The sequence below is a fragment of the Myzus persicae genome, unplaced genomic scaffold (assembly GCF_001856785.1).
Source record: "Myzus persicae strain clone G006 unplaced genomic scaffold, MPER_G0061.0, whole genome shotgun sequence".
NCBI lineage: Eukaryota > Metazoa > Arthropoda > Insecta > Hemiptera > Aphididae > Myzus > Myzus persicae.
In genome coordinates, this window is record NW_019100526.1 from 252,436 (window position 1) to 277,144 (window position 24,709).

A 24,709-nucleotide genomic window follows, 5' to 3' on the forward strand; every position below is an offset into this window, starting at 1 on the left:
TAAACTTTTAAAAGTATATAACGATGTAAATTATTTTGGAGTTAATAAAGTTTCATTTTATATTCATTCAATGTATAGGTGCTCAAATTAGTTTATTTCCAATGAAAAAAAAAATTATTAGCTTAATAATTATTAATACTTTTAAAAGGATTGTAACTTTAACTGCGTTTACAGTTTTCTGTTAATTAATAATTATAATATAAAATACTAAGTATATTTTGTATAGTAATATTCTTAAGACTACCTACTAAATCTTTGAACGTAAATTAATTAAAAACGCATTGGTGATTTATTTATGTACTTATAAAAGTTCTACATACATAGTGTGTACTGTACTATTGTGTAATATACTAGTACCTATATACCTACCTTCTGAATATTTATGAAGATTAAAAAATTTAAGAATAGTTTTGGATTAACGTTGTATTTTACAATAAACATAAGTGATACCATCCATCATAGAGTTAACATTATTTGACCAATAAATTTATAATTTCACTACCTTTTTTATTTTTTAGAAAACTGGCCAATCTCAAACATTTTTTATGTATTACTAAGGGGCTTTGCCCCTTGTTCGCTTTTATCACCAATTCAAGACTCTCCGCCGCCGGCTCATGTCGACACCTCTGAAGGGTTTCGCCCCCCATCGCCCAAGAATTACCCCACTTTGAATCTTGAAATTTAATATATGTAATTTTAAAAGAAAAATGTGGAAGATAAATAATTAATATATAAACATTTTTAAATAATAGAGAGTACTCTTTATTTATTTGTTGGGGTTGGTATAGCAATAATAATATTATGTGAATGATGTAATAGAGAAATTATATAACTTAAAATGGGGCGTTATAGTTAGGTAGTATAATAAGTAATAATATTTAAAATTCAGATGGGTGGAGTGAAATGAGTGAGTGGCACGGCAGGTATCTATAAATTGTAGTCCCTCAAAATGTTGGTCTACTTTACTCATCAAAACATAAATTACTCATAACTTATTAACAACTTGTTGGAAATTCGATTTTTATCAATAAAATTCTCAAAAAAAATATTCTGCTTAGAACTAAAAAATTGTAAAGTAAAAATTTAAAAACTTAAAAAATAATTATGACAAAAAAAATTGATAAAAATCTAATTTTTTCAAAAATGTTGTTTTGTGATAACTTTTAATTATGTAAAAAAAAATATTTACAAAAACATTTTAGCTAATGAGTTAAAATAATAATAATAATACTGTTAAAATAATCAGCCAGTATAGAAAAAAACTATAATATTACAAACAAATGAATTCTAATTAGTCAGGTGATAAGTGCGAAGTCACTGAGATAATACGTGACTTCATCAATCAAAGTATATTATATGAACAAAGCAATAGCGACAATATTAATTTAACATTGACTATTGTGTTATTATTATAATATCATTTTGCCGTTGTCGGGGGGTTGTGGGTACTTCCCGAGACTACGAGTATTGTATGATTTGATATTTGGAAGGGGTAAAAGTAGACAAAACGTGCCCTAACGTCTCGGGGAAAATGGGTTTTCGTGACAAGACTAAGACGTACCAATAGCGAATCAAAGTAGAGAAACGACCGGGGTGATATTGGTGAATGAGGTGAAGCAGTTTTGTGTTGCAATATGTGTGTGTGTGTGTGTGTGTGTGCGTGTGTGTGTGTGTGTGTGTGTGTGTTCACTTGACAAACGATTGCATCATTGAAAATACCGAAACATTCTTCGACACACCAGGTCCAAGCACATTATTACTTCTCGGTGCAGTACTGCTATTATATACCAACTTCGAGTTTATCATTATCGTTTGTTCAGTACATGAATTTTATTATTACACACTATTATTATTATTATACTAGAAAATTGAACCCCTTTTACGTTTGAGGTTGGTCCATTACTTACCGCTACGCATCGCGTATATACTACCTATATAATAATATAATATACTGACTTCAGCTAACGGTCGGGGGTATAGCGTCCTACCAACGCATTTGTATTCGGTAAAAATATAACCGACACCTGCCATACGTACTATGTATTATATTATACACTATTATATGAGTATAATCAACAACGAGTAAATAAAAATAGGAAATTTTATATCCGACTACCTATATACGAGTTTCTGTGTGGGAAAAATGCAATTATTCCGATACAATATGTGTAATCGTATTGTTTATTCGTATTGAGTTCCTATAATATTATACTTGTTACTTCCAATTAAGTATATTTAGTCTTGTGTGGATTATGACGGTTGCTTTTTGATGTGTCTAATTTTTCATAGAAAACATATTAAGTACAAACGTAATCACAGTTGTAGTGGATCAATGAAATACAATTTCTTTCTCATTACCTTCTTCATAAAATGAACGCTATTGTTTTTTAAATCTTTTTTTTATTGACCTCGCTTTAGTATCGGCAACTATGACTATCAACATTTTGAAGGAGGTTACGGTTGATTCAGGACCAGGTGAATGCGGGACAAAGATTTGTCACTAAAAACTCGAGTGGTCACCCATCCGATAACTTTTGATGTCGGCCGTTGCTTGACCCCAGAACACATTTGTGACTGAGGCCAACCACTGAGCCACACCGGGTCTAAAACTCTATAGTATATTATTGTATATTTGTCAATATACATTTTATATAAAATACCAAATTTTACACATAAAATCAATTACCTATACCTACTTGAATAATTAATTTAAATGGTGTAATTAATTGCACTAGATACCTAGTCATTTTTTTTTTAATTTCAAGTACCTTTCAAAAATAAATAATATATTCTTGCGATAGGTACTTGTACCTACATAATATAATAATATTTATTGTTTATTATACACACGTATACTTAATTACACAACATACATAAATATTCATATAATTTTTATTATACTTGCCATCCATTTCATTACTGGTTTTGGACAATAAACTAGAGAGTTTTGATATTATATAAATAATTATAAGCATATCAAGGCACTCTACAATAAACCATAGAAATATATAATGTCGTTAACACATCTGATTACAATTCCAAAAAAAACTATTCAAATGGGTACTACACATGAAGAAAAACTTATTATGTTGTGTTTGAAATTTATATTTTTTGAGTTTAAGTGAAAAATTTTTTTTACTTTATTCTGAACTATATTATTACTTTTTTACAATCATGTTTAATTCCATAGGTGTATGGTAATCACGATTAAAGATAAAAGCTAAATCTTTAATCGTGACGATAATTAAAGTTCGGGATAGAACTACAATGTACTTCCACAAATAGGTTACGGTTTCAATTTAGGGCTTAACCACGGTCCTTCGTAAACCCCCTTCAACTGCAGAAGCGACTTCTGTGACTTCTGTGACTTCTATCACTCATTTATTAATTGCCCCGCTCTTTCATTAAACGAGACATTTTTAAAAAATATCTTTTCTTCGTTTAATAGAAATCTTTCTTTTGTCAATTCTTTACCAACATACATCTAATTAAAATTCTTTTAAATTTCATTTTTAGTACAGGTTGTAACTACTTTAGACTGTAAAGAAACTGTGCACACAATATTATGCTATTTTCTGTTAAAAATGATTTTCTGTTTTAACACCATTTTATGTTGGTTGTGTGATAGCAATTCTTGTTAATCCCAATAAAAAGAAAAAGAGAAGAAGATCGTTATTAATATTATGATGGCATAACCCACTCCTTTCTAAAAATAGTTTTTAAATACCTAAATTAGGTATTTTAGACCAGTGTTTCAGATATAATTTTAAATTTATTGATATTAATTTAATATTAATATTAAAACAAGATTTTTATTTATTAATTTTTTTATTAAAAAAAACGAAACGTATTCAAGATCCCTATCGACATACTAATCAATCATAAGAACGTATTACTTAGTAGTATAATATTCACGTTTCCCGTTTGGAGTTCTATGATTCTTACATGTAATATGAGTAATGACTACAATTAATGATTCTTAGGGATTGACGTTAATTTTTCTTAATAATTAATTGTTTTTGTTTTTATTTTAAGGGTTGTTCAATTTACATAAAATTACATCTAGTCCATGTTTATATATTTTTTTTATATCACCTATTATTATTAACTTAATACAATTTAATTTAAAATGTCACTAATATAGTGTGTGATAAAAAAGGTAGGTAAAACCTTGTACAGATGTACCTATAGGTTACCTACCTTTATTGAAAAACATTCTTTTTAATTGACAAATATAGATTTACTGTCAAACGTGTAGCTTACAACTATAGTATTTTTTATAATTTATGTTTTTAATGCATGTATATAGATTATAGATATTATAATTTAGAGTACACTATTGTTGCTTGGCTATTGGATTATTTAAATTAAATGTTAAATAAACTAGTTCATGAATTATATCTTGTATATCTACTCTTATATTTTATCTAAGTTGCTTGTTTTTACTTTTTGTGTTCCTACTTATACTATCCACTAAATACACTACTCACGAAATTAATTATAGACTTATTCATTGAAGTTTGAAATTTTGACTTGATTATAATATTTGAGTTGGAGTAACAACATGTGTATGTGTATCTTAATCTGTTAGAACATTATACGCGTGTTCGAACTGCTAAATTTTATTGTATTATACATAACAGCTAGTATATTAAAACTCAACTTTTTTGTTTTAAGTCGCTGCATACATATTTTATTTAATCAATAGTTGTATATTTTTTATTGATAAATAATGTGTTAAGTATGTTGTATGTATAGTATGGACGTATGATAATTGTTAACATAAAAGTACACTAGGTACAGTGTATGTATATTCATTTGTGAGGAAGTAATGCTAACACAGTCTCTTCTCAGTTCATGATCCACATCAAAAAAGAGTTTTCATTTGGAGTAGGAGAAACTTGAACTACAAACTTGTAATAACAATCCCGTAAAAAAAAACTCAGAAATCCCTATTTTAGTAAAAACCAAACACTATTTTTTTTTTAATTGATTAAAAATTATATTAGTATATTATTGTATTAAACCACATTTTAAGTATGTAAAATATATTTAAAAATGCTTTTTACTGATGTACATTGTATATTATACACAATATTCGATCTATAGCTAATAATAATCTATGATAATAAAATATTATTGAAACTACCATAACAATTTTATTTTAAGTGAAAATATAAAACTCTTCATATTTATCATCATTTCATCATTTTGTAGATAAATCTTTAAGCCCTTCTAGGGATAATTTAATTCCGAATGAAAATATCCCCGCAATTTTAATGCTTAAAGTTAGACGCAAATAATCCTTTTAACTTACACTTTATTGCTTGAGGTGCAAAGTTTATATGGAAAACGAAGACACATATAGTATAACTTTACGTAATCGTCTTTACGTTTGAAGAAATTAAACTGTTTACGTTCGACCGAGGACTTCAAAAGGACGAAATCAACATTATAATATTTTAACTAGTTATCATGTGCATATTGTAGGTATATAGTTGCCCGATATGAACGTAATAATTTAAATCATCAATTTACGTTTTAACGAAATATATCGTTTGGTTTATTTCGATCACTATCTATATGTACAAATTATGACTATACTTATTACATAACATTGCTTACATAATTTAACACGTGTAGATTTTTATTGAAAGTGTTTGTGGCATTTCCTTACCTTATCCTGCAGGATTTTATTTCACTAGGGATGAGTTAATTTTTACATTTACGCTAAGTACAAAACTTTTGTTTTATAATAAACATTACGTTTTCTATACTTTCAAAACTATAGACACAACGATTATTCCGAAATCGAATCGCATTAAAAGATTATAGGTATTATAATACAACATATAGGTTGTTTGCCATCATGATATCAATTTCCGTTCGTCGCGTGCGCAAACAAACTGTGATCATGTCAAAAATTAATAGAATTTTTGGATAACAACAGCATCGTGTGTATGTACATTGTAGACTATGGTGATTTACAACTTTCATTTTAACGTCATGAAATTCCAGGTGAAAATTATTGATCACATTGTTAAAAAGGTATTTATTTTTATCACATCTATCGTTTTCCCGAGCCTAAATGTCAGTAAGTACATAATATATCCGTAATAAACGCAATAAACGATTTAAGCTATTAATGAGTGATTTACACGATTCTCGGATGGAACGAAATGGACAATGATTAATACATAATATATATTTTTACCAGCTCTGTCTTATCAATCAGTTGGTCTGTTCACAAAAAAGAAAAGAAAAACTCATAAATCATAGTGTTATTGACATTCAACTCAAACAATGTTTGTCCGTTAGTGTGAAGTGAAGAACAGAAAAAAAAATATGTAACGTACCTGCTACCTACTGTAAAACTCGTTAATATTTTCTAAGAAAATGGAAAGTATATCCAATATACCTACCTAAAGTAATATTTAGTCGGAATTACTTTAATGCAGTTTTATAATTCATCATATGCAATGAAATGGCCGTAAAGTGGCAATACACGTTTTTGGACTCTGGAATAACTACAGGATTATTATTTCACTTGGCTCTGTTTTATTTTTGTATAGAGTATGTTGAATTTGACATAATTCATAAATTATAACTAATATTATTTAAGATCGATCACCGATGATACTATTAGGTACAACTATATATTTAATATGCAATATGTGTGCATGGTTTGTGTAATATGTATTAACAATTAGGTTATAATATTGTTTATATAGAATTAGATATACATTCATTTTTTCTTTCTATTAACTCGAACTACCAATTTTGATCGTGTAATAATAAGTTAAGTCAGTTAAGCGAACATGTCCTAATCAATATATGCCCATATTAAATAGTAGGTTTATTGAATAACTATAAACTGTATCATAATTATGATTTCATATGAATCCTAAGAACTGAAAATTATTCATTTGACTACCTATTTATAATGTAAAATCTAAATATTAGAATAGCATTTCAAGGTTTTCTATAATTTTTGATTAGCTTGTATAAGGAATTATCATGAGAAAAATTGTATTTTATTTGATAAATCATGTAAATATATGTAGCAAATGTCATTTTAGTCAAGTTGTCGAAGTTAAATAAAGATCAATATTTTTTTTTTTTAATGTCCTGTTTACTACTTAGTAGTTTTTAAACTCAATTGTTTGTATTTGTCTCTATAAAAAAATCAACTATTGAAAATACAAAAATGATCAATAAATAAGTGTAGTTTACTTAAAGTTTTAAGATATAACTGAACTCCAGTATTTATAATAGTAAGTTTATCTTCAGGCTTATAAGTTACAAACAATATAGGTAGATACCCTATAATCAATAAAGCCTTATAAAACAAAATACTTTTTGATTTAGGAAAATTGTATTATTGAAAACCTATTAGAGGTTTAAAATTTAATACTCGAAGAAAGAATTCAAGTTTTTGTAATAACTAATAATGTACAGTAATGTAATATAATAATATCTTTTAAATTATTTTTGAAATAAATTAATTTTTTCTGTTTTAATCATAGTTGTAAAAAGTTGTCCATTGTCCATAATTATTTCTAACGATACTAGTTTTGTAATTTTTATGACGACCACGGCCGTAGTATGCCTAACGATACATAATTTTACTTAACTATGCAATGTTTTCAGCACAGATTTCTATAGTTCTCTGCTAACTCGGGGTACACACTTAATGTAATAGGTAATTGTTATAATATTATTAGAATCATCACTTGTGGTGTTTGAGGATAATAATAAAAACTGATACATGGTTGAGGTTTGTTTATTATTATCTACTATTTTGAGGTGCAGTGGGCGATTATACCTTTATATTATAAAATGTGCAGTACAAAAATTGAGATATTTTAACCTCTGAAATGAAATATTGCTTCCGTCCACTTTGGTAGGAATTGCAGGTCACGTGCATCGGTGCATGAGCATGACTCGAGGGAGGCATTAACCCTTTCAAATATTTCAATACTCCCTACAAATGTTTTATGTGCCTACCTATATAAGATTTTTTCACTTAAAGGTAACAATTGATTCAACTTGTATTACCTACGATTCATCAGTTCTATAAATATTACCTGAGATTGCTCGCCTACAAACCTTAAGAATCGATAGATATAATAAAACCATTTTAAACGTGGGTAATAATATAGTGTTATGTAATGTCATTTTTCAATTGGCTATAATATTTATACGAAACAATACTTCGACTCAAGCTTCTATAATATAAAATTAATTAGCTACTGTAAAAATGAACAAAAATCACTACCTAGTAATATATTAGTAATTTCTGCACTTGTAATAAATTCTTTAAAATATGTAAAGGTATTTTACAGTGTTCGTCTTATATGTTCAAACCATATTATCTCTTTAACTTCATATTGGTTAATTTTCTTTTCACAAGATCCCCTTTTGATTCTCAGACATTCTCCAGTTTTCTTCTGACATCTTCTTAATTAAATCTTTACTTCACATTTTTTTTCTAAAGAGTAGTACTAAAATGTATACTTTTTGTTTGTGTGTGTGGGTTTGTTCTTAATTGTCTGATAGTAGATTTAATGTTTTTTTCTACTTTTGATTAGTATATACGGTATTTGGTTTTTTCAAATTGACATTAAGAAAACACTGCAAATTTTAGATGTGATATTTTTTTTTCAGAAATTAATTTAAAAAATATAACATTCAAACAATTTTTATTCGTGAAGACTAATTATGGTTGTTGTTATAAATTACTGTGTACAAAGTACTTATAAAAGAATAATTGTTTATTTGTTCCCATCGATATTTTAGGTTCACAAATTTTTATCGATTTTACTAGTTAATTAATTTTGTATTGTAATTTAACTTAGAAAATTATTTAATTGCAAATCTTTAAATTCTAAATAATGTATTATTAATCTCACCAACTATTTAAAAAATATATTGAACATTTAAAAATTCAAAACTTGATCTGAATTTGTAAAGTAAAAAAATAGCTGAACTTAAAATACTTTTGAAAATTCAGGCCAACAAATCTTGTGTTTTAAATTGTATTATAACATGAAAAATAAAATAACATCTTTTTAAAATTTATAAGTACGAAAGAAAATTAAAATTGAAAATATATAAATGGCCATTCGATATAATTATAATTTGTTAATTATTTTAATGAGTAAGAACAAATTTACTGTCAGGGTCGATTATTTTTGGACATTATGCATACTTATGTCATAAGCTGTAAGTTGTGTACACGTCAAAATAATTAAAAGTTTCGAATCCTTCGAGATTCTACAAGTGATAATTTTTAATATATCGCTTTATCTTCAGGTTGAACTTGATATAAATTAGATTATCTTTAAGTTAGATGGTTAGGATACAGTCATATAGATAACTTCTTGCCAATTACCATAAGTATCATAATACATTAATGTTTACTATAATTAAATTATACTAAATGTGCACAAAAAGTTAATAGTAATTAGTAGTTTATTACTCTCATAATAATATATTGAAGTAGAAGCAAAAACTCAAATAAGTTAGATTATATGTTATTTTAACCTTAATGTACTAAAATATGTATATGCATATACTTAATATTAAAATTATAATGAACGTATGATATAGAACAAATTATGAATTATTCATTTTGGAGATGAGGAATTGTCGTTTTTATAAGAAATAATGTTTTTATTCTGTTAGGTTTATTGCTTTTTAAAAAGCTTTTTATTATGTATACCTTACACTCCATTAATGTCTCCACCAAATCGATTGCAATCTATCTATTATTTAAAAATCAAGCAAATGTTTTATATTAAATTGGAAAATTTGAATATTTTCCTTATGAATGCAATACAAAATCGAACAGATGAAATATTTTTTAGTATAATAGCATAAAAGGCTTCAAATGAGAATAGCCGTAATAATCAACAATATCGTTGAATCGAATGAGTCATATCCTACACTGATATAAAAATACAGTGTTTTATATTTGTGGTCATATCTTTCTTTGTTATACAATTGGCCATTTAACATTAACATTCAATTAAAAAAAGTTAAGTAAGTGTTCTTTAGTCATAGTCAATACTCGTACAAGATCCAAATAAATATCAATTATTGAACTTGTGGTAGATTATAATTTGTTGTAGTATTGAAGTTGTTTTAGTGAGTACCTATTAAACCATGAACTTTTGTATAATATTTCGATTTTAATGGACTGTCTATAATGACAATATGACATATTATATTTTATTTGCCTCGTATAAGTCAATTAATATTATTATTATTATTATTACTTTGTATTATTATTATTATTATTATTATTATTATTATTATTATTGTACGTATATCTGGAGATATGTGTGATATTTCTTTCGAATGAATTTTTCCGATTTATAAGCAATAATATGATTATTACTTATTTACTTAAGTATTAGTTATTACACCTAGTTATTAATTATTAAAATAATTTTGACACGAGATACAGTTGTAGACATGGCATTTCTTGAGTAATATCGGTATGTAGTGCTCATACATTTTCTATGAATTACAAAATTAATTTAACTCTAGAACAATAAATGTTTACTAAAATAGATAATTACCTACTCGTACATGCATTATGTTAACATTAAATATGTACAAATGAAGTTTAGCTCAAAAGTATCCATTCGGATACTTACATCAAATTTGATCAACACTCAGCTACATAAATCATTATGTGTATTATATTCTGTCGGGAACATAACATTAAAACTGACCGGGTGTTGTACGTATAAATATTGCTTTATTTATTAATGATGTTCTTAGACTACATATTCATATTTTGAAGCAGATCTGGAATAAAATAAAAGTTATGAAGGAACATTTACTTAATCGACAATCGTGTCATATTTTCGTGAAGTTAAAAATTCGTAACTGCAGTTTGTTAACTTAATGTATCTATAACTATGTATAATGTACATATTTATATTTTAATAATAGTTTTCATTTATGTTAGTTACATTTTATGTATTATACGTTTGACGCTGTTTTTATGTGCTCATTAAACCTACAAGCTACAAGTTACAACACATTAGTTACTAATTACAATTAATGAAATATTTATTATCTAATGAGATTCTTTTAAAAAATTTCTTGTTACAGTATCAACTACCTACTAAGATTGTTAACACAAAATGATTACACATTAATTGATTTTAAAAGTAAAAGAACATTTTTTAACTTTGGAATTTATATATATTATACCAATTATTGTTAAAACAAGATAATTTTTTATTGAATATAATTTCATGTACCTACCTGTGGAGTTTGAAACTAAATATTTATAGAAAACATTTTTAAAAGTTAAAAGTTAATAGTTGTTTCATTTTTTTAACTTAGTTAAGTTGAAAGTTGTACGAATACTTACAATAATAAATGAACTTTATGTTATCATGATAATACTTTTTTTAATTAATTATTGGCCTGTAATATGGTATATAGTAATAAAAAGTAAATGTTTATACAATATGCATCATAAATAACAGTTGCATTATATTTATTATTCTATTATTTATCGCATAACTTGTATTTGATTAAAATTAGCTCATTATTTTTGAGTTTATATCAATGAAAATCAGTTAAGTTAAAAACTAAATTATTCAAAATCAAATTTAAAAAAGTTAAAATTAACTTAACTTTAACTGTTTAACTTATTAATGAGCAGGATTGTTTAATTCTATGTATGCAACTTGTTGTCATGTGTCTATAGACTTTACCAACACACATAATATGACGAGCTCCGACTCAATACCAAAAGTTATCAAATAGTTAGCGAACATTAACAACTTTGTTGCAGAAATTAGCACAGCAAAACGGTATTTTACTTAAAAAAAAATATTTCAGCCCATCCACTTACTACTTTATACTTAACACCACTACTTTATGCCTTAATTTAATTGTTCTTTTTTGTTTTTGTAATGGTTACATCGTAAACATGTGTAGATAATATTATAATATAATATATATATTATAACTTATTAATAGATAAACTTTAAACGTTTGACTACGTTTTGAGGTTGATTTTAACGTCTATGATTAGTGATTACCGACAACTGACTGACGGACGATGGCGATATTATTATTAAAGATTTCATTTAACTATATTATTAGGGTGAACACGTTATATATTTGCAATTTCCTCTTGACAGCTCTGGCTCTCTGTGTTCCTTTCCTTTCCCTCGTCACTCGAATAACCATCGTTCTGACAACATAATTACAAGCACTGTTAATTACGATGTGAACTAGACAAAACCAATTTAACTTCAACACTACGTTGTTACATCCATCATAATCATGTTTGGCAATCGCAACATACATTATTATAATCTAACATCGTTTGGCTTCGGCAGCACGCCCGTGTGGGAGACTTCAGTGTATCGAGTACCATGGATAAATTCAACCAAAATAAACACTGAAGAATAATATGTATTACAATGTTTCTGTGTACCTATACGTCTTATTCTGTAATAATTTTTTTTTAATCAATTATTTTGTTGACGCGCGCTTGTCGATATCAGTCACGCTCAAACACAACAATATATACGTCGGTTGATTATTCACCGACTCAACCCGTTTATCGGAAACCACTAAACCACATACGTGTAAACCATATTTTACTACCTACTATGGGTTGGTATACCAACCCAATATTAGACGACTGCGCGATCGTGAAGAGGGTAGGAATTCAACGGGAACTATGTAATACTGACCCACGCAATATCTGAATATTTCGAGCGCACCGCAGTTAGCGTTAACGTTTGGGATGCGACCATTTTGAAAACTATCGTTGACCCTATATATATACCCGTGTATCAAAATAATTCAATTTTGAAGGTCTGAGCGTGGCCACGAGGATGCTAATTTTAAACACGATCATAACGTGCCCTTAATACTATATAATGTGAGTAGCACTGTCAGCGGTATAAATTGTAATATAACTGCAGTGTAGTGTATGTATAACATATTTAGTACATTGTAATTATTGTCGAACGTGAATAACACAATTAGTATAGCCGTATAATGTAGGTATTACTCTACGCGACGCTCGTTTCATTGTTCAAAATAAATTAATTGCCGAAATTATATAATGTATAGTCGCCCGGTTCAATGTAGAATGTGTATAAATACAATTACTTTCCTCAAATAATGGCTACGAATGACCCACCCTTAAGTTTATTTATTTTACATCGGTTAAAAAATAATTTTACCAAAAATATAGCCCCATACCCCGATTGTTTGTCTAGTTATTATTGCCTTGCTCGCTTCTTTTAGTCTTAAATTTTTAATAGTTTCGTTCATATATTTTTAATTAATGAGCTGGTTGTATGTGGTTAAAGAAAAATGAAAATATTTTATTTACACGGTTGTGTTATAAAGGATATTAAAAAATATCCAACCTTTTCTGGTTCCTACTATTTTAAACTACCTTTATATAACCGCTATTATTATGTGACAATAATGACACCATTCGTTAATTATATTTTGTTGTTCTAATTTATTATGCACTGCTAAAATTTAAATTAAAAATGAATAACTATTTGTTTTTATATTTAATTATTTAACACATAATTTATGCAAAGCGGATCTATGAACAATAAACACTCAAGCACTATCTCCAAAAGTATTAATGTTTTTGTTTTTTTTTTTTTTTATTCCTAATTTGAAGTCATTAAAAACCAAGAGGTTTCGTGAAAAATTAAACTTCAAATCCCATCTAAACTTTAAATAAGTTTTTACCTATAAGTCATAATAAAAAATTAACTAATGGTTCAAAACTCGATTTGTATACATTGACAATTATCACGAAAATATCGTTCTCAGGATTATAACATTATAAAATATGTATACCGTTTTTAAAAAGAGTCAAAATTTAAAAAATAATAGCAATAATTATATTTTGAATTTAGTTTCGTCATGACTTATTGAAATATTAAATAATGTAAAAAAAATTTTTTCTAAAACGTTTATACATTTCAAAATAAAGATTGTTTGCTGTTAAAAGAATCACACAGTAAATACTCTTTTCAATTTTTAATTCCAAATCAAGTGTCTAATGTACGTTTTGATAGGAAATTTAAAACTAGAAGTTTGATACAACACATAATTATTTTACTTGTGAGTATATTAAATACATAATTTACATGTTTTTTCATCGAATTTGCTTTGAGTTGTCAACTCTGTTTTAGACGGTGTTTTTTTTTTAGAAATTTTTGTTTTAGTAAGTTTAAAAGTACTTTTTTTAATGTTATTAATCTATCTAATGTAAGTACATGAGATGGATTAATAACATTACGAACAAGGGTGGAAACAATTTACAGCAATATAGAACATGTTTGAATTGCATGTATCTTACTCTTAAATTTTCTAAATTAAATATTTTCAAAAAATGTTAATACTTTTTTAAATAATCATCATGCCATGCTGCTGTACATTGACTGCTATATTATGACTTAAGCTGAAAATATTCGAATTAATATATTGATTCTTAACGTTCTCTGCAAAGGTACCGGCAGCTGTATTCAATATTAAGATGTATTCTGAGATTTCGTTGCTTAATTTTTTCTCTTGTCTACACTTGGTCAAACCGTCCATTTCCCGTGTAATAGAGACCATCACGACTTGGGACAAGCCCTTGGTCGATCAATTATTATTAATTACTACAAATTAGATTTGAGTGGCGTAGGTAGGTATACAGAAATTTAATTTCTCTAATTAATTTCGAAATATTTGTATTTGACTCAATAAACAAGTATACCTGTAACGGCTACTGTAAACGTTTCGAAATATGACTGTTCTCTAGTGTATGAAAATATTCATGGTTACAGTGCATCTCAGTTTCATCAGTTCTGGTAGAGAATACACATTTTTCTATCCCTCTCCAGTCGACACACCTAACACACCCGAGAATTGTACGTCGGTATCCTGTAAAATGTAAATTAGATAAATGTGTATTACATAATTATAATTATATAGATTCAGAGACTAGCACGGCACAACAGCCAATTACAGTTTAACATATTTTATGTATTTCCTGAAACGTGACCTCGAAGTTTTGACCTTAGTCGGGGCACGTCAAATCTAAGATGGAAGGAGCCTTAAACCTTGTGTTTGAACTTTAAACTTCTAAAATATAGTAATGTTATTTAAATTGATCATTTATAATAATATACGTAGCGTATATAATATATTATTTTATGGTTTAAACTTTCAATTAGCAAAGCCGTCAATCATTCGAGCAACATTAATTTCTTCCACTGCTTTGAGCTTTTGTTTCTAAATTTAAAAGCTTTGTACACTTAAGACGCTCTTCGTATATCTTCAATGATTCTTTTATAATTTCCTGGAAATATATATTAGTGTTAATAATAGGTATTAATACAATCTATTATACCTACACAAATCGCTTCTTACATATCCTTAGTTGATATTATACTGTAATATGTAAATCTGATACTGATATTATTATTATAATTTATTACCTACCAGTTACATTATTATACTGTTGTCATCGAATTGAAGCCATATTATAAATAAATCAGTTTTACTGCAATAAGTTCTAATGCCGTGGATACGAGTATCCAAATTTAATTTGCGTAATTTAAATCGTTTGTACGTTTCCGTTCTTATATCCGACTTTATCACAATATATATATATATATATATATATATTAAGATTATACCTATATTTAATAATACTAATACTTATATTTATATAAACCCCATTCGTATAGGACTGCGCTCCAACCCATCCTGATGTCGCCTTATACTCACGTATAGTTAAATACATATATAATAATAGTATGGTACGTATTAACGCTTTACGATGATGATTATTTCGTAGGACAAATCGTTTTTCATTAAATTTAATTTACAGGTACGTTTTCTCCGATTTCCTCTATAACTTCGCTTTGTATGTTTCTGATGGTAATAACTGATAATTATATAAAATTTATTGGTAATAATTATTGTAATTTGGCATTTTGTGATTTTATTAAATATTTTTTTTTTATTACTATGATCAATATTTAAAATGTAATTACCAAGGTATGTGTTAGTAATTTAGTAGATTATGTCACAAATAATAATAGAGCTATTTAATACCTATTGCATGAGAAATAAAGTTTATATTATGGGTTGGAACTATTATCACTATTATCAGATACCGAACAAGTAATGTCTTCATAATAACTGTGGATAAAATTGGATGTACTAAATAATTTAAATGATATTGGTTTCCTGTACAAGCATGACATAGGTACCTACCCAATGTTGAACATAATTGACAAAAAAATATGAATGTAAAATATATAAGATAAATAATATATCAATTAAAATTTTTTTCTGGATAAAAATAATTACCCTTTTTAACGAAGTACAGCTATAATAAATATTCAAACCTTCATCTTTTAAGAAATACATTTTTAATACAACAGTTGAGTTATGTGAGGTTCGCGATGTCGTAAAAAAGATAATATTTATTTACATGAAACTAAATCAAATAATATTGTATTTTAATTCAATTTATTAATTGGTTTGTTAATATTTTATATTTAGAGAGTACGTATTGGATTTATTGCCTGGGTTGGTTAATTCTATTTTCTCATGAAAACAAAATAATATGTATGCGTGTATGAAAAAAAAACATATAATTTCATACTATATCCCAAAGGTACGCTTTAAATACTAAAATTTTTAGCAATGAGAATGTTAATTTTTAATTTTTTTTTTTTTTTATTATTATTTAAAACTTTAATCAATAACTGGGCGGGGAGCCGTTGCGTGGTATACCTATATATTATACAGAGTACAGAATTGCACTATATAACCTATTTAATACAGTAATACAGTAATACCTATACACAGGTAAACGGCCCGTGCGGTAAGCCGTCGCGAATTGTAATTGTATTTCCTTGTGGAAAATAATACACGTGTTCTCGCAATGCCAAATTACCTCAGCCATCATACGCGTTTAATATTGTTATTTCCCTAAGGATGATAACCCGGAAACTTAAAGGACTCCTTTAAATCTATCTCGTCCGTAATACGATATAGGTAATAATATTTTTTATGAACAATCCGCATTTATTTACATGTTACAGTTACATCGTCTACGCTAATTTATACGTGCTCTATTGGGTTTTATTGTTAGTTATTGTCATTCGACTCATTCGTAATATTTATAAGGACAATACAAAATGTATAATGAATATAAAAGAGTGGATGTGTGTATATATAGGTGTACAATATCGAGTACGTTAATGTTGTATAAGATTTTAAATGTAGAGTGCAGTGATTATTCATCATGAATAGATTGCAACTAGACTGACTTCCACGGTTTTATTATGATGTGTTATAATATATTATACATTATATCAGACCAAAATCCAGGATCCAAAAAAAAAATAGTGTACCTATGTGAAGTTTTTTTATTTTATTTAAAGCAAACTCGGCTGTATATTTTATGATGAAAAATCTAGTAAATTTATAGAGACTTCAGATTAAGAACATGTTTTGAGTTATTAGGAATAATTAATAATATAGTCTTATTAATTATTGTGTCAATCGATATTTTTTAAAAGAACAATATTTTTCCAACGGCCATATTATTACTATGAAGGCATTTGTACTAATTTAACCAATACAATTATTTTTATTTTTTAACAAACAAATCTCTTTATAAAACTTCTCCGGGCGAGTGCATTTCAAATAATTTCTATCTCCGTACAATTTATGCTTAAAAAAATAGATAACAGTTTTGAATCATCAATTACTGTGCAGTATTGTATTCAATTACAGTAGTATTATACAATATACATATACTATTGTGATACTAATCTTGGTGCCCCGGCATGCTTAATAGTGCAATTATTATTTGTTACAGTCGAGTACACGGAGCCTGTGTTCAAAAAAGGCAGAGTTTACAAAGGCATTTATTGTCCAACGCTCACCAACAGTTTTCGAGAACCCAGTCTTGAGCTATCGTATCAGAGATACTCACACAGACAACGGCAGAAGTCCTTAATCATCGTTAATTTCGTCGACATGACACTTAAAGCAGTCTTAGCCGGTAAAATGTCTTTCAGATTTACGAAAATTATTTCGACTATTGATTAAATGTGTTATTGAAGAAATTTCAAAGGTAAAAATACAATAATAACACAATACTATAGAGTAGGTAATATATATAACGAAGCGGTTATGATAATATACCGTCCATGCAACGCAATGCATATAATATAGTAATAACGTCTCGTTGTACTTATATAATATACTGTTATTATTTATTTGAAATCTATGATATTATTTAAGTGTATGGACTCCGCACACAGTGTATATATATATATATATATATAGTTAGAGAATATATTATGCGTTCAAACAAAGGATTTCGACTTTTGACGATATAATATTATCAAGGCTATTATTATAAAACATTATTGTTGAACCTTTATTAGTGTATACTTTACACTAACTGCCGATTTTCCGACGCAAACAGGTGTGTGGCTGTTGCCGACCTACCACGAGCCGTACCACAGCCAAAGGGCCATATGGACGTGCCTGACAATGTTTGCCAATCTCACCGTGTGTCTGCTCGGTTGGTGGAAATGCTTCGCCAACAACTACCTGCAGTGGGCAGCTGTTTTCACGTGGTGTTTCATCAACGTACAAGGTGATAAAATATTTATTTTAAATTTATATTTACTCCAATTTATTATAGCAATAAATGTATAATAATATCGTAACGCTAACGATAATTAACCGTCGTAACACGCATATATAAGTTTTAGTGCTGCGGGTGTAAAATTATTCGGATAATCCTGATTTTCCATCAATTGTTCGTCTATCAAATCATTCGGTCGTAACTATCGAGTTGGTTACACATGATTGATGACTTTTATTACTGTATAGCAATTAGCGGTTTGTAATTTCAATAGTCGGGTTAAAGTAAAAAAAAAAAAAAAATACAAATCCTAGTGAGAATCCGAGTTTTTTCAAACGTGGCGCAGGCGCTATTATGTAGATAATAATTATTAATTAGGTAACAATATGCATCCGATGGTTTTACCAAATGTTATGTTATGTATTTTATGAAAGGTTTCGTGTGGGAGAGTTATGGTCAAGGATCTAGAGAATATCTGGTGTGGTACGTGTTGTTCATCGTGTTCGTTACTTATGCCATGCTACCGCTTCCGCTGAGATGGTGCATACTGGCCGGTTGTTCGACCGCATTGTTACACATACTCATCACGAGCTACACGAAATCGTCGAAAGAAAAAGTAATTATTTTGATACCTAGTCGATGGGACACGCCGCACAGCCCCGATTTCTCTAATCGTATCCGATGACGTCTGTCATCGATTTTTTGAGGATTCCGTTCGAGTTCACCTGGTTAACACCAGTCACACACGATTAGCAAGTGATTTTAGACTATAGGCACTATAGCGCACACCTGTTGTATGTGCTTAATTTTAATATCAATATATTTAACATTTATACGAATTTTTTCTTGGTATTTCTCGAAATCGATAACTCTAATTTTTATAGTTCCTATTATTATAATTTATAAACATTTTAGTTCCTAATTAACTTACTCATCGTTTGTGAATGGCTATAGCATGAACACATTTTTGTAAAAACTTGAGATAGAAACAATAAGGTAACAATTATAATGACTTTGGATTGTGCGTCGCGTTGTCTTCTTCGTGAGGGTGTATTACAATCTTTTTTTAATTTGTTCTACTTAAAAATGTTTTCCCACGGGTACAGAATAGACTGTGCGTCGTTCGCCAGCTAACCGCAATGAGTTTGTTGTACGCTGCTGTCAACTTTGCCGGAATGTATACAAAGTACTTAACGGACCGTAGTCAACGAAAGGCGTTTTTGGAAACGCATAGATCCACCGAAGCCCGGTTCAAAACCCAAAAGGAAAACGAACAACAAGAAAAACTTTTACTTTCGGGTACACTGACAACACATTATATTGTTATACAGATTGGTCATTATCATATTTTGTTTGATGTAGTTTTACCGGATTTCGTGGCTAGGGAAATAATTAAAGACATCGCTTCTGAAACGGATAAAGGGCCTTTCATGCCAAATCAATTTCACCGAATCTACATTCATCGCTATGAAGACGTCAGTATTCTTTTTGCCGACATTAAAGGTTTTACAGGTCAGTGAATTATGTAAAATCTACAAGTCAATAATATTACCCAATTGATTTTTAATATTTCATTGGACATTATTTAAATCAATTAATTACATTACAAAAACATATATGCTGCATACTATTATTATTATTATTATTATATGTTAATTATTATATTATCATGCCCAACTAATACAATTCGATTTAAATTAAATACTCCTTTAATATCTTCACGCAATACAAATGAGAACGTACTAATTATCATACTATATATACTATGTAGCTCCTTAGTTTCCATACCGTGTATAGTTAAGTTGTATCTAAATATAAATTCAACCGTTTTTAATAAATTCTATTTGAGTCATGTTTATAGAAATGCTAAACATAAATGCATGAAAATACATATTTATGTATCGATCTGACTAATCGTTTAATTTGCTTTAATATGTTTACACAGAATGGGCGAGTCGTACTTGTGCTCAAGAATTAGTCAGAGTACTGAACGATCTATTCGCTAATTTCGATAAACTAGCTGCGGTAAATATAAAATTTGTGTTTAAAAAAAAACGTCTTATTAAAGATTATAACATATTAAATGTGTTAACTAGGAAAACCACTGTCTTCGTATCAAGCTTTTGGGCGATTGCTATTATTGCGTATCAGGACTTCCTCAAACTAGACAAGATCACGCCGTGTGTTGTGTAGAAATGGGCTTGCATATGATTAACGCGATTAAAGAAGTCAGAAATAAATTGAATGTAAGTACATAATACTGTTTTATAGATTGTAAATATTGCATTAAAAATAAAAAAAGGACATAATATAATATTATAATCACTGAACATTTTGAAGTCCGTTTGCGCCCCAAAAGATAAAAAAAAAAATCAAATGGTCGATTGCCGATGTGTAGGTACCTGTACTCGCCCCTTTTGCATATGCATCGTTGTCCCCGCATGAACATCGATACCTGTCGGAAGTACTTATCCATAAAATACGTTTCGACTCATCGAGGTACTTACTAATGTTTGATGTTCAATGACTAGTTATCGGAGGGCTATGAATAAGACATGAGAGTTAATGTGCCTGTGCAACTTTTCAAAGAAATTTTAACATTGCCCGACTTTACCTCGTTTATGTCAAAATCATTTCGGGCGCATACAGGCATAATTTGGGACGTACATGGACCATGATAAAATGGGTCGCCCCGATTAAATTCAAATACAAACACTAAATTATTGGATTTGAAACAGGTTGATCTCAATATGCGCATCGGTATACATTCCGGGTCGGTTCTCTGTGGAGTCTTAGGACTCAGAAAGTGGCAGTTTGACGTGTGGTCTTATGACGTGACATTAGCCAATCACTTGGAGTCTGGAGGAATACCTGGGTATATTTTTGAAACGCTTATTCTATTATTGGTTTATCCTTTGCATTAACGTCAAAATTATTATACACTGTTCGGCTTTAGTCGTGTTCACATATCCAAGGCTACTCTGGATTGCTTAGAAGAAGCCTACGATACGGAACCCGGTCACGGGGAAAATCGCGATGCTTATTTAAGGGTATAATTATAATACACTATAATACTATTATCCAAAATTATGCCAATATGACACGGTATTGTGTTTTATTGTACTACAGGATCACGGGATTGAAACGTTCTTGATTAAAGAACAAGAGCCGTGTCGAGGTCACCGAAAGCTACAGAAAATTAGTTCTTCGAGACCACGTTTATGGTCGGATGAGAAATTGTGTTTCAACTCCAATGCGCAAAAACTAATATCACCGAAAATTGGTAATTTATTGTCTATAAGATGAGTTTATGTTTTAAACAAATTAAATGCTTATAACTTAATATAATATGTAATAAAATACCCACTATATTAACAATGTAAAAATATCCGATTTGCAATAAGTATGCTGCACACAACAGTGAAACAAACATACTATAGGAATTTATAACTTATCTTCATACTATTCTTGGCAAATTAATATTTCATGATTACTAATATTTTTTTTTAATACACTATTTACAATACAGTTATTTTACATTTAGCTACGTAACACAAATAAGATATTTAATTTAAAAATCAAAATATATTGCGTAACTTATTACCTGATGTTATTGTTTGTTGACCAACAGTAATTATTACTGACATTTGCGTCGATTGAGTTATCTAATTAACATAATATACCTACATATTACAGTTAAATGCTTATTCAATCTTATTTTTGCATTTCCGATTTTTGGTTCACATTTAAAAATAATAAATCTCACGACTTACGTTGAATATTAATATTAATAATTTTAATTTATGCTAAAGATATCTATGTATTAATCTTTGCTTAATTTATTTATTTATTCAAACAAACATGCCGTGGGACAAAATCGCTAGTTACAACACATGTGAAGTACACATAACATAAATGTTCTACACGTACCTAGTTAACTTCATGTTATTCAACAATAAACACATTGTTTTAATTTAAATAATAAATATTGTATCATAACAAAAGTCAAAGTTAATAATAATATATTCGACACTGTTACGATGCATTCGGTACAGCTATAATAGTGTAGCAGGGACCATTCCATACATGTATATTGTTCAGTATTGTTAGTACAAGCAAGTTCGTTGAATAGCAGATTAGGATGGGTTACACTGTAACAGAGATAAAAAATGTTATACTCAAAAATAATAACATACAAATAAATAAATGCATAAATTATACTTAAGAACTGCATGTATGGTATTACGGTGTATAGTACCTATAAATATTATCATCAAAAATAAAAAGTCCATTCAGCACCTTGTATAATTCCCTGACTAGCAAAGTTTTGTAGTCTCTAAAAATAGACAGCATAATTAGGACTTATGATGTTTTTTCCTTATTTGAGGTTTAAGTTTCTGGCATACACGGCAACACAAACATTAATCACCAGTCATCTTGATATCCGGGCATATTACAGCTGTATTATCAAAAAATCTCTAGTTTCTTTTTTTGATATAACTTATTTTATTTTATATCAAGTTCTTATCAAAATTATCCAATATTAATTACTCTTTTATTAGGAAAAAAAAAGAAAACTGTTAGACACGTTTATAAATATTAATAATTATTAATTAATAGAAAATCGTTTTCTAAAATATAATATTCAGTATTTATTAGGTATTTAAACATAATATTTTTTTTATAATAAACGATTTTAGTTTACAATATACTTTGTTAGTACGTTCATTTTTATTTGAATTAAAACCTTCTAAAGTCTATTAATTTGATGAGTAAAACTATTTGCAAAATTCATAACTTGTGCTATCTTTCGTATGCGTTTCCTTACTATTCTGACATTTCAGTTAAGATGTTCAATAGAGTCACCTGTAAAGATCTTTATTGAGATTCTGATGTATCATACGTAACATATTCAGATTGCAGAACTCTCACTATTTCCGATTTCTATAGATTTCATTTTCGATTGACTACTTATGCTGACATTTATGCACCACGCGTTTTATTGGTTTAGAAATATACCTACAGAAAATTAGTTAACAATAAATACAACTTAAAATGTTACTACAGCTATACAATTTACAACAAAAATAAATTATAAAATGATAAAAAAATAACAATTTACAATTTATTAAAAAACTTAATTTGAAATATATTATAACAACCATTATGGCTATTAATAGAATCGATTTTAAATTTATCAATTCCGACGGCATACTTACTTACATAGATCATTGTGTCTCAGAATGGCCAATGGGTAATACTATCGACCCTGCCCTTGTCTTACATTTATAAAAATTGTAAATAAAAAAAACCATACATCTTAGACTGTATTTATATTTTACTGAATTGTTTAATAAAATTATTTATTTATCACATCAAGTCATTATGTTAAACGTATTAATGCATAATATTGAATAGTGTTTATTTGAAAAAAAAAATTAAAAAATTAATCTAATTCAATATAAATATTTGCTGATCAAATTATCGAAGGTACATGATATATTATCAAACCAACAACCTGCACTTTTACAGTTAATATAACTTTAGTTATTAAATATTTATGAAGGTATTCAATTTAACGAATGTAATTATTTAATAATTTAATATTAAATTTAAGTCTTGGGAGAATCGACAGGTAAATATTATACAATAGTAGTTATTAGTGTATACATAAGAAATAGATGGAATCCATAAACATACGCCCTAAATATCAACTAACAGTAAATAACTGCTCAATAATTGACATAAGTCTTATTGAATATCTAATATAATAATATAATCTTTTAGGAGACTAATTTCTAATAAGGACTTAAACTACTTAAGCAATATAATCCATAATGAATATTTAGATTAAATTCAAACCTACTATCAGGGAGGGAGTATATATTATTAACAATAGTTATCATGATCTTAAGTTTATTATTGTTTATAGAGGATTATATCGATGACAACAAATTCAACGAATGGACTCCAGAAATACCATTTGAAAATGTAAATTTGAAAAACTAAAATATTTAAATTTAT

At 28.1% G+C, this 24,709-nt stretch overlaps 1 protein-coding gene across 4 annotated transcripts in view; it reads left to right on the forward strand.

Annotated features, from left to right (window-relative positions):
• The window catches only part of LOC111030442 (adenylate cyclase type 8), a 126,613-nt gene that overhangs the window by 81,596 nt on the left and 20,308 nt on the right, over window positions 1-24,709 (forward strand). For 3 of the 4 annotated variants that reach the window (XM_022309934.1, XM_022309959.1, XM_022309950.1), the window contains exons 5-15: window positions 17,906-18,091; window positions 18,521-18,694; window positions 19,120-19,301; window positions 19,792-19,984; window positions 20,048-20,197; window positions 20,631-20,710; window positions 20,782-20,931; window positions 21,424-21,560; window positions 21,642-21,735; window positions 21,815-21,968; window positions 24,618-24,676. In XM_022309934.1, coding sequence (XP_022165626.1) covers window positions 17,906-18,091; window positions 18,521-18,694; window positions 19,120-19,301; window positions 19,792-19,984; window positions 20,048-20,197; window positions 20,631-20,710; window positions 20,782-20,931; window positions 21,424-21,560; window positions 21,642-21,735; window positions 21,815-21,968; window positions 24,618-24,676 — 1,559 coding nt within the window. Of the gene's footprint in view, window positions 1-17,905; window positions 18,164-18,520; window positions 18,695-19,119; window positions 19,302-19,791; window positions 19,985-20,047; window positions 20,198-20,630; window positions 20,711-20,781; window positions 20,932-21,423; window positions 21,561-21,641; window positions 21,736-21,814; window positions 21,969-24,617; window positions 24,677-24,709 lie in introns of those variants that run through there. The other variant, XM_022309943.1, reaches the window with a different exon arrangement.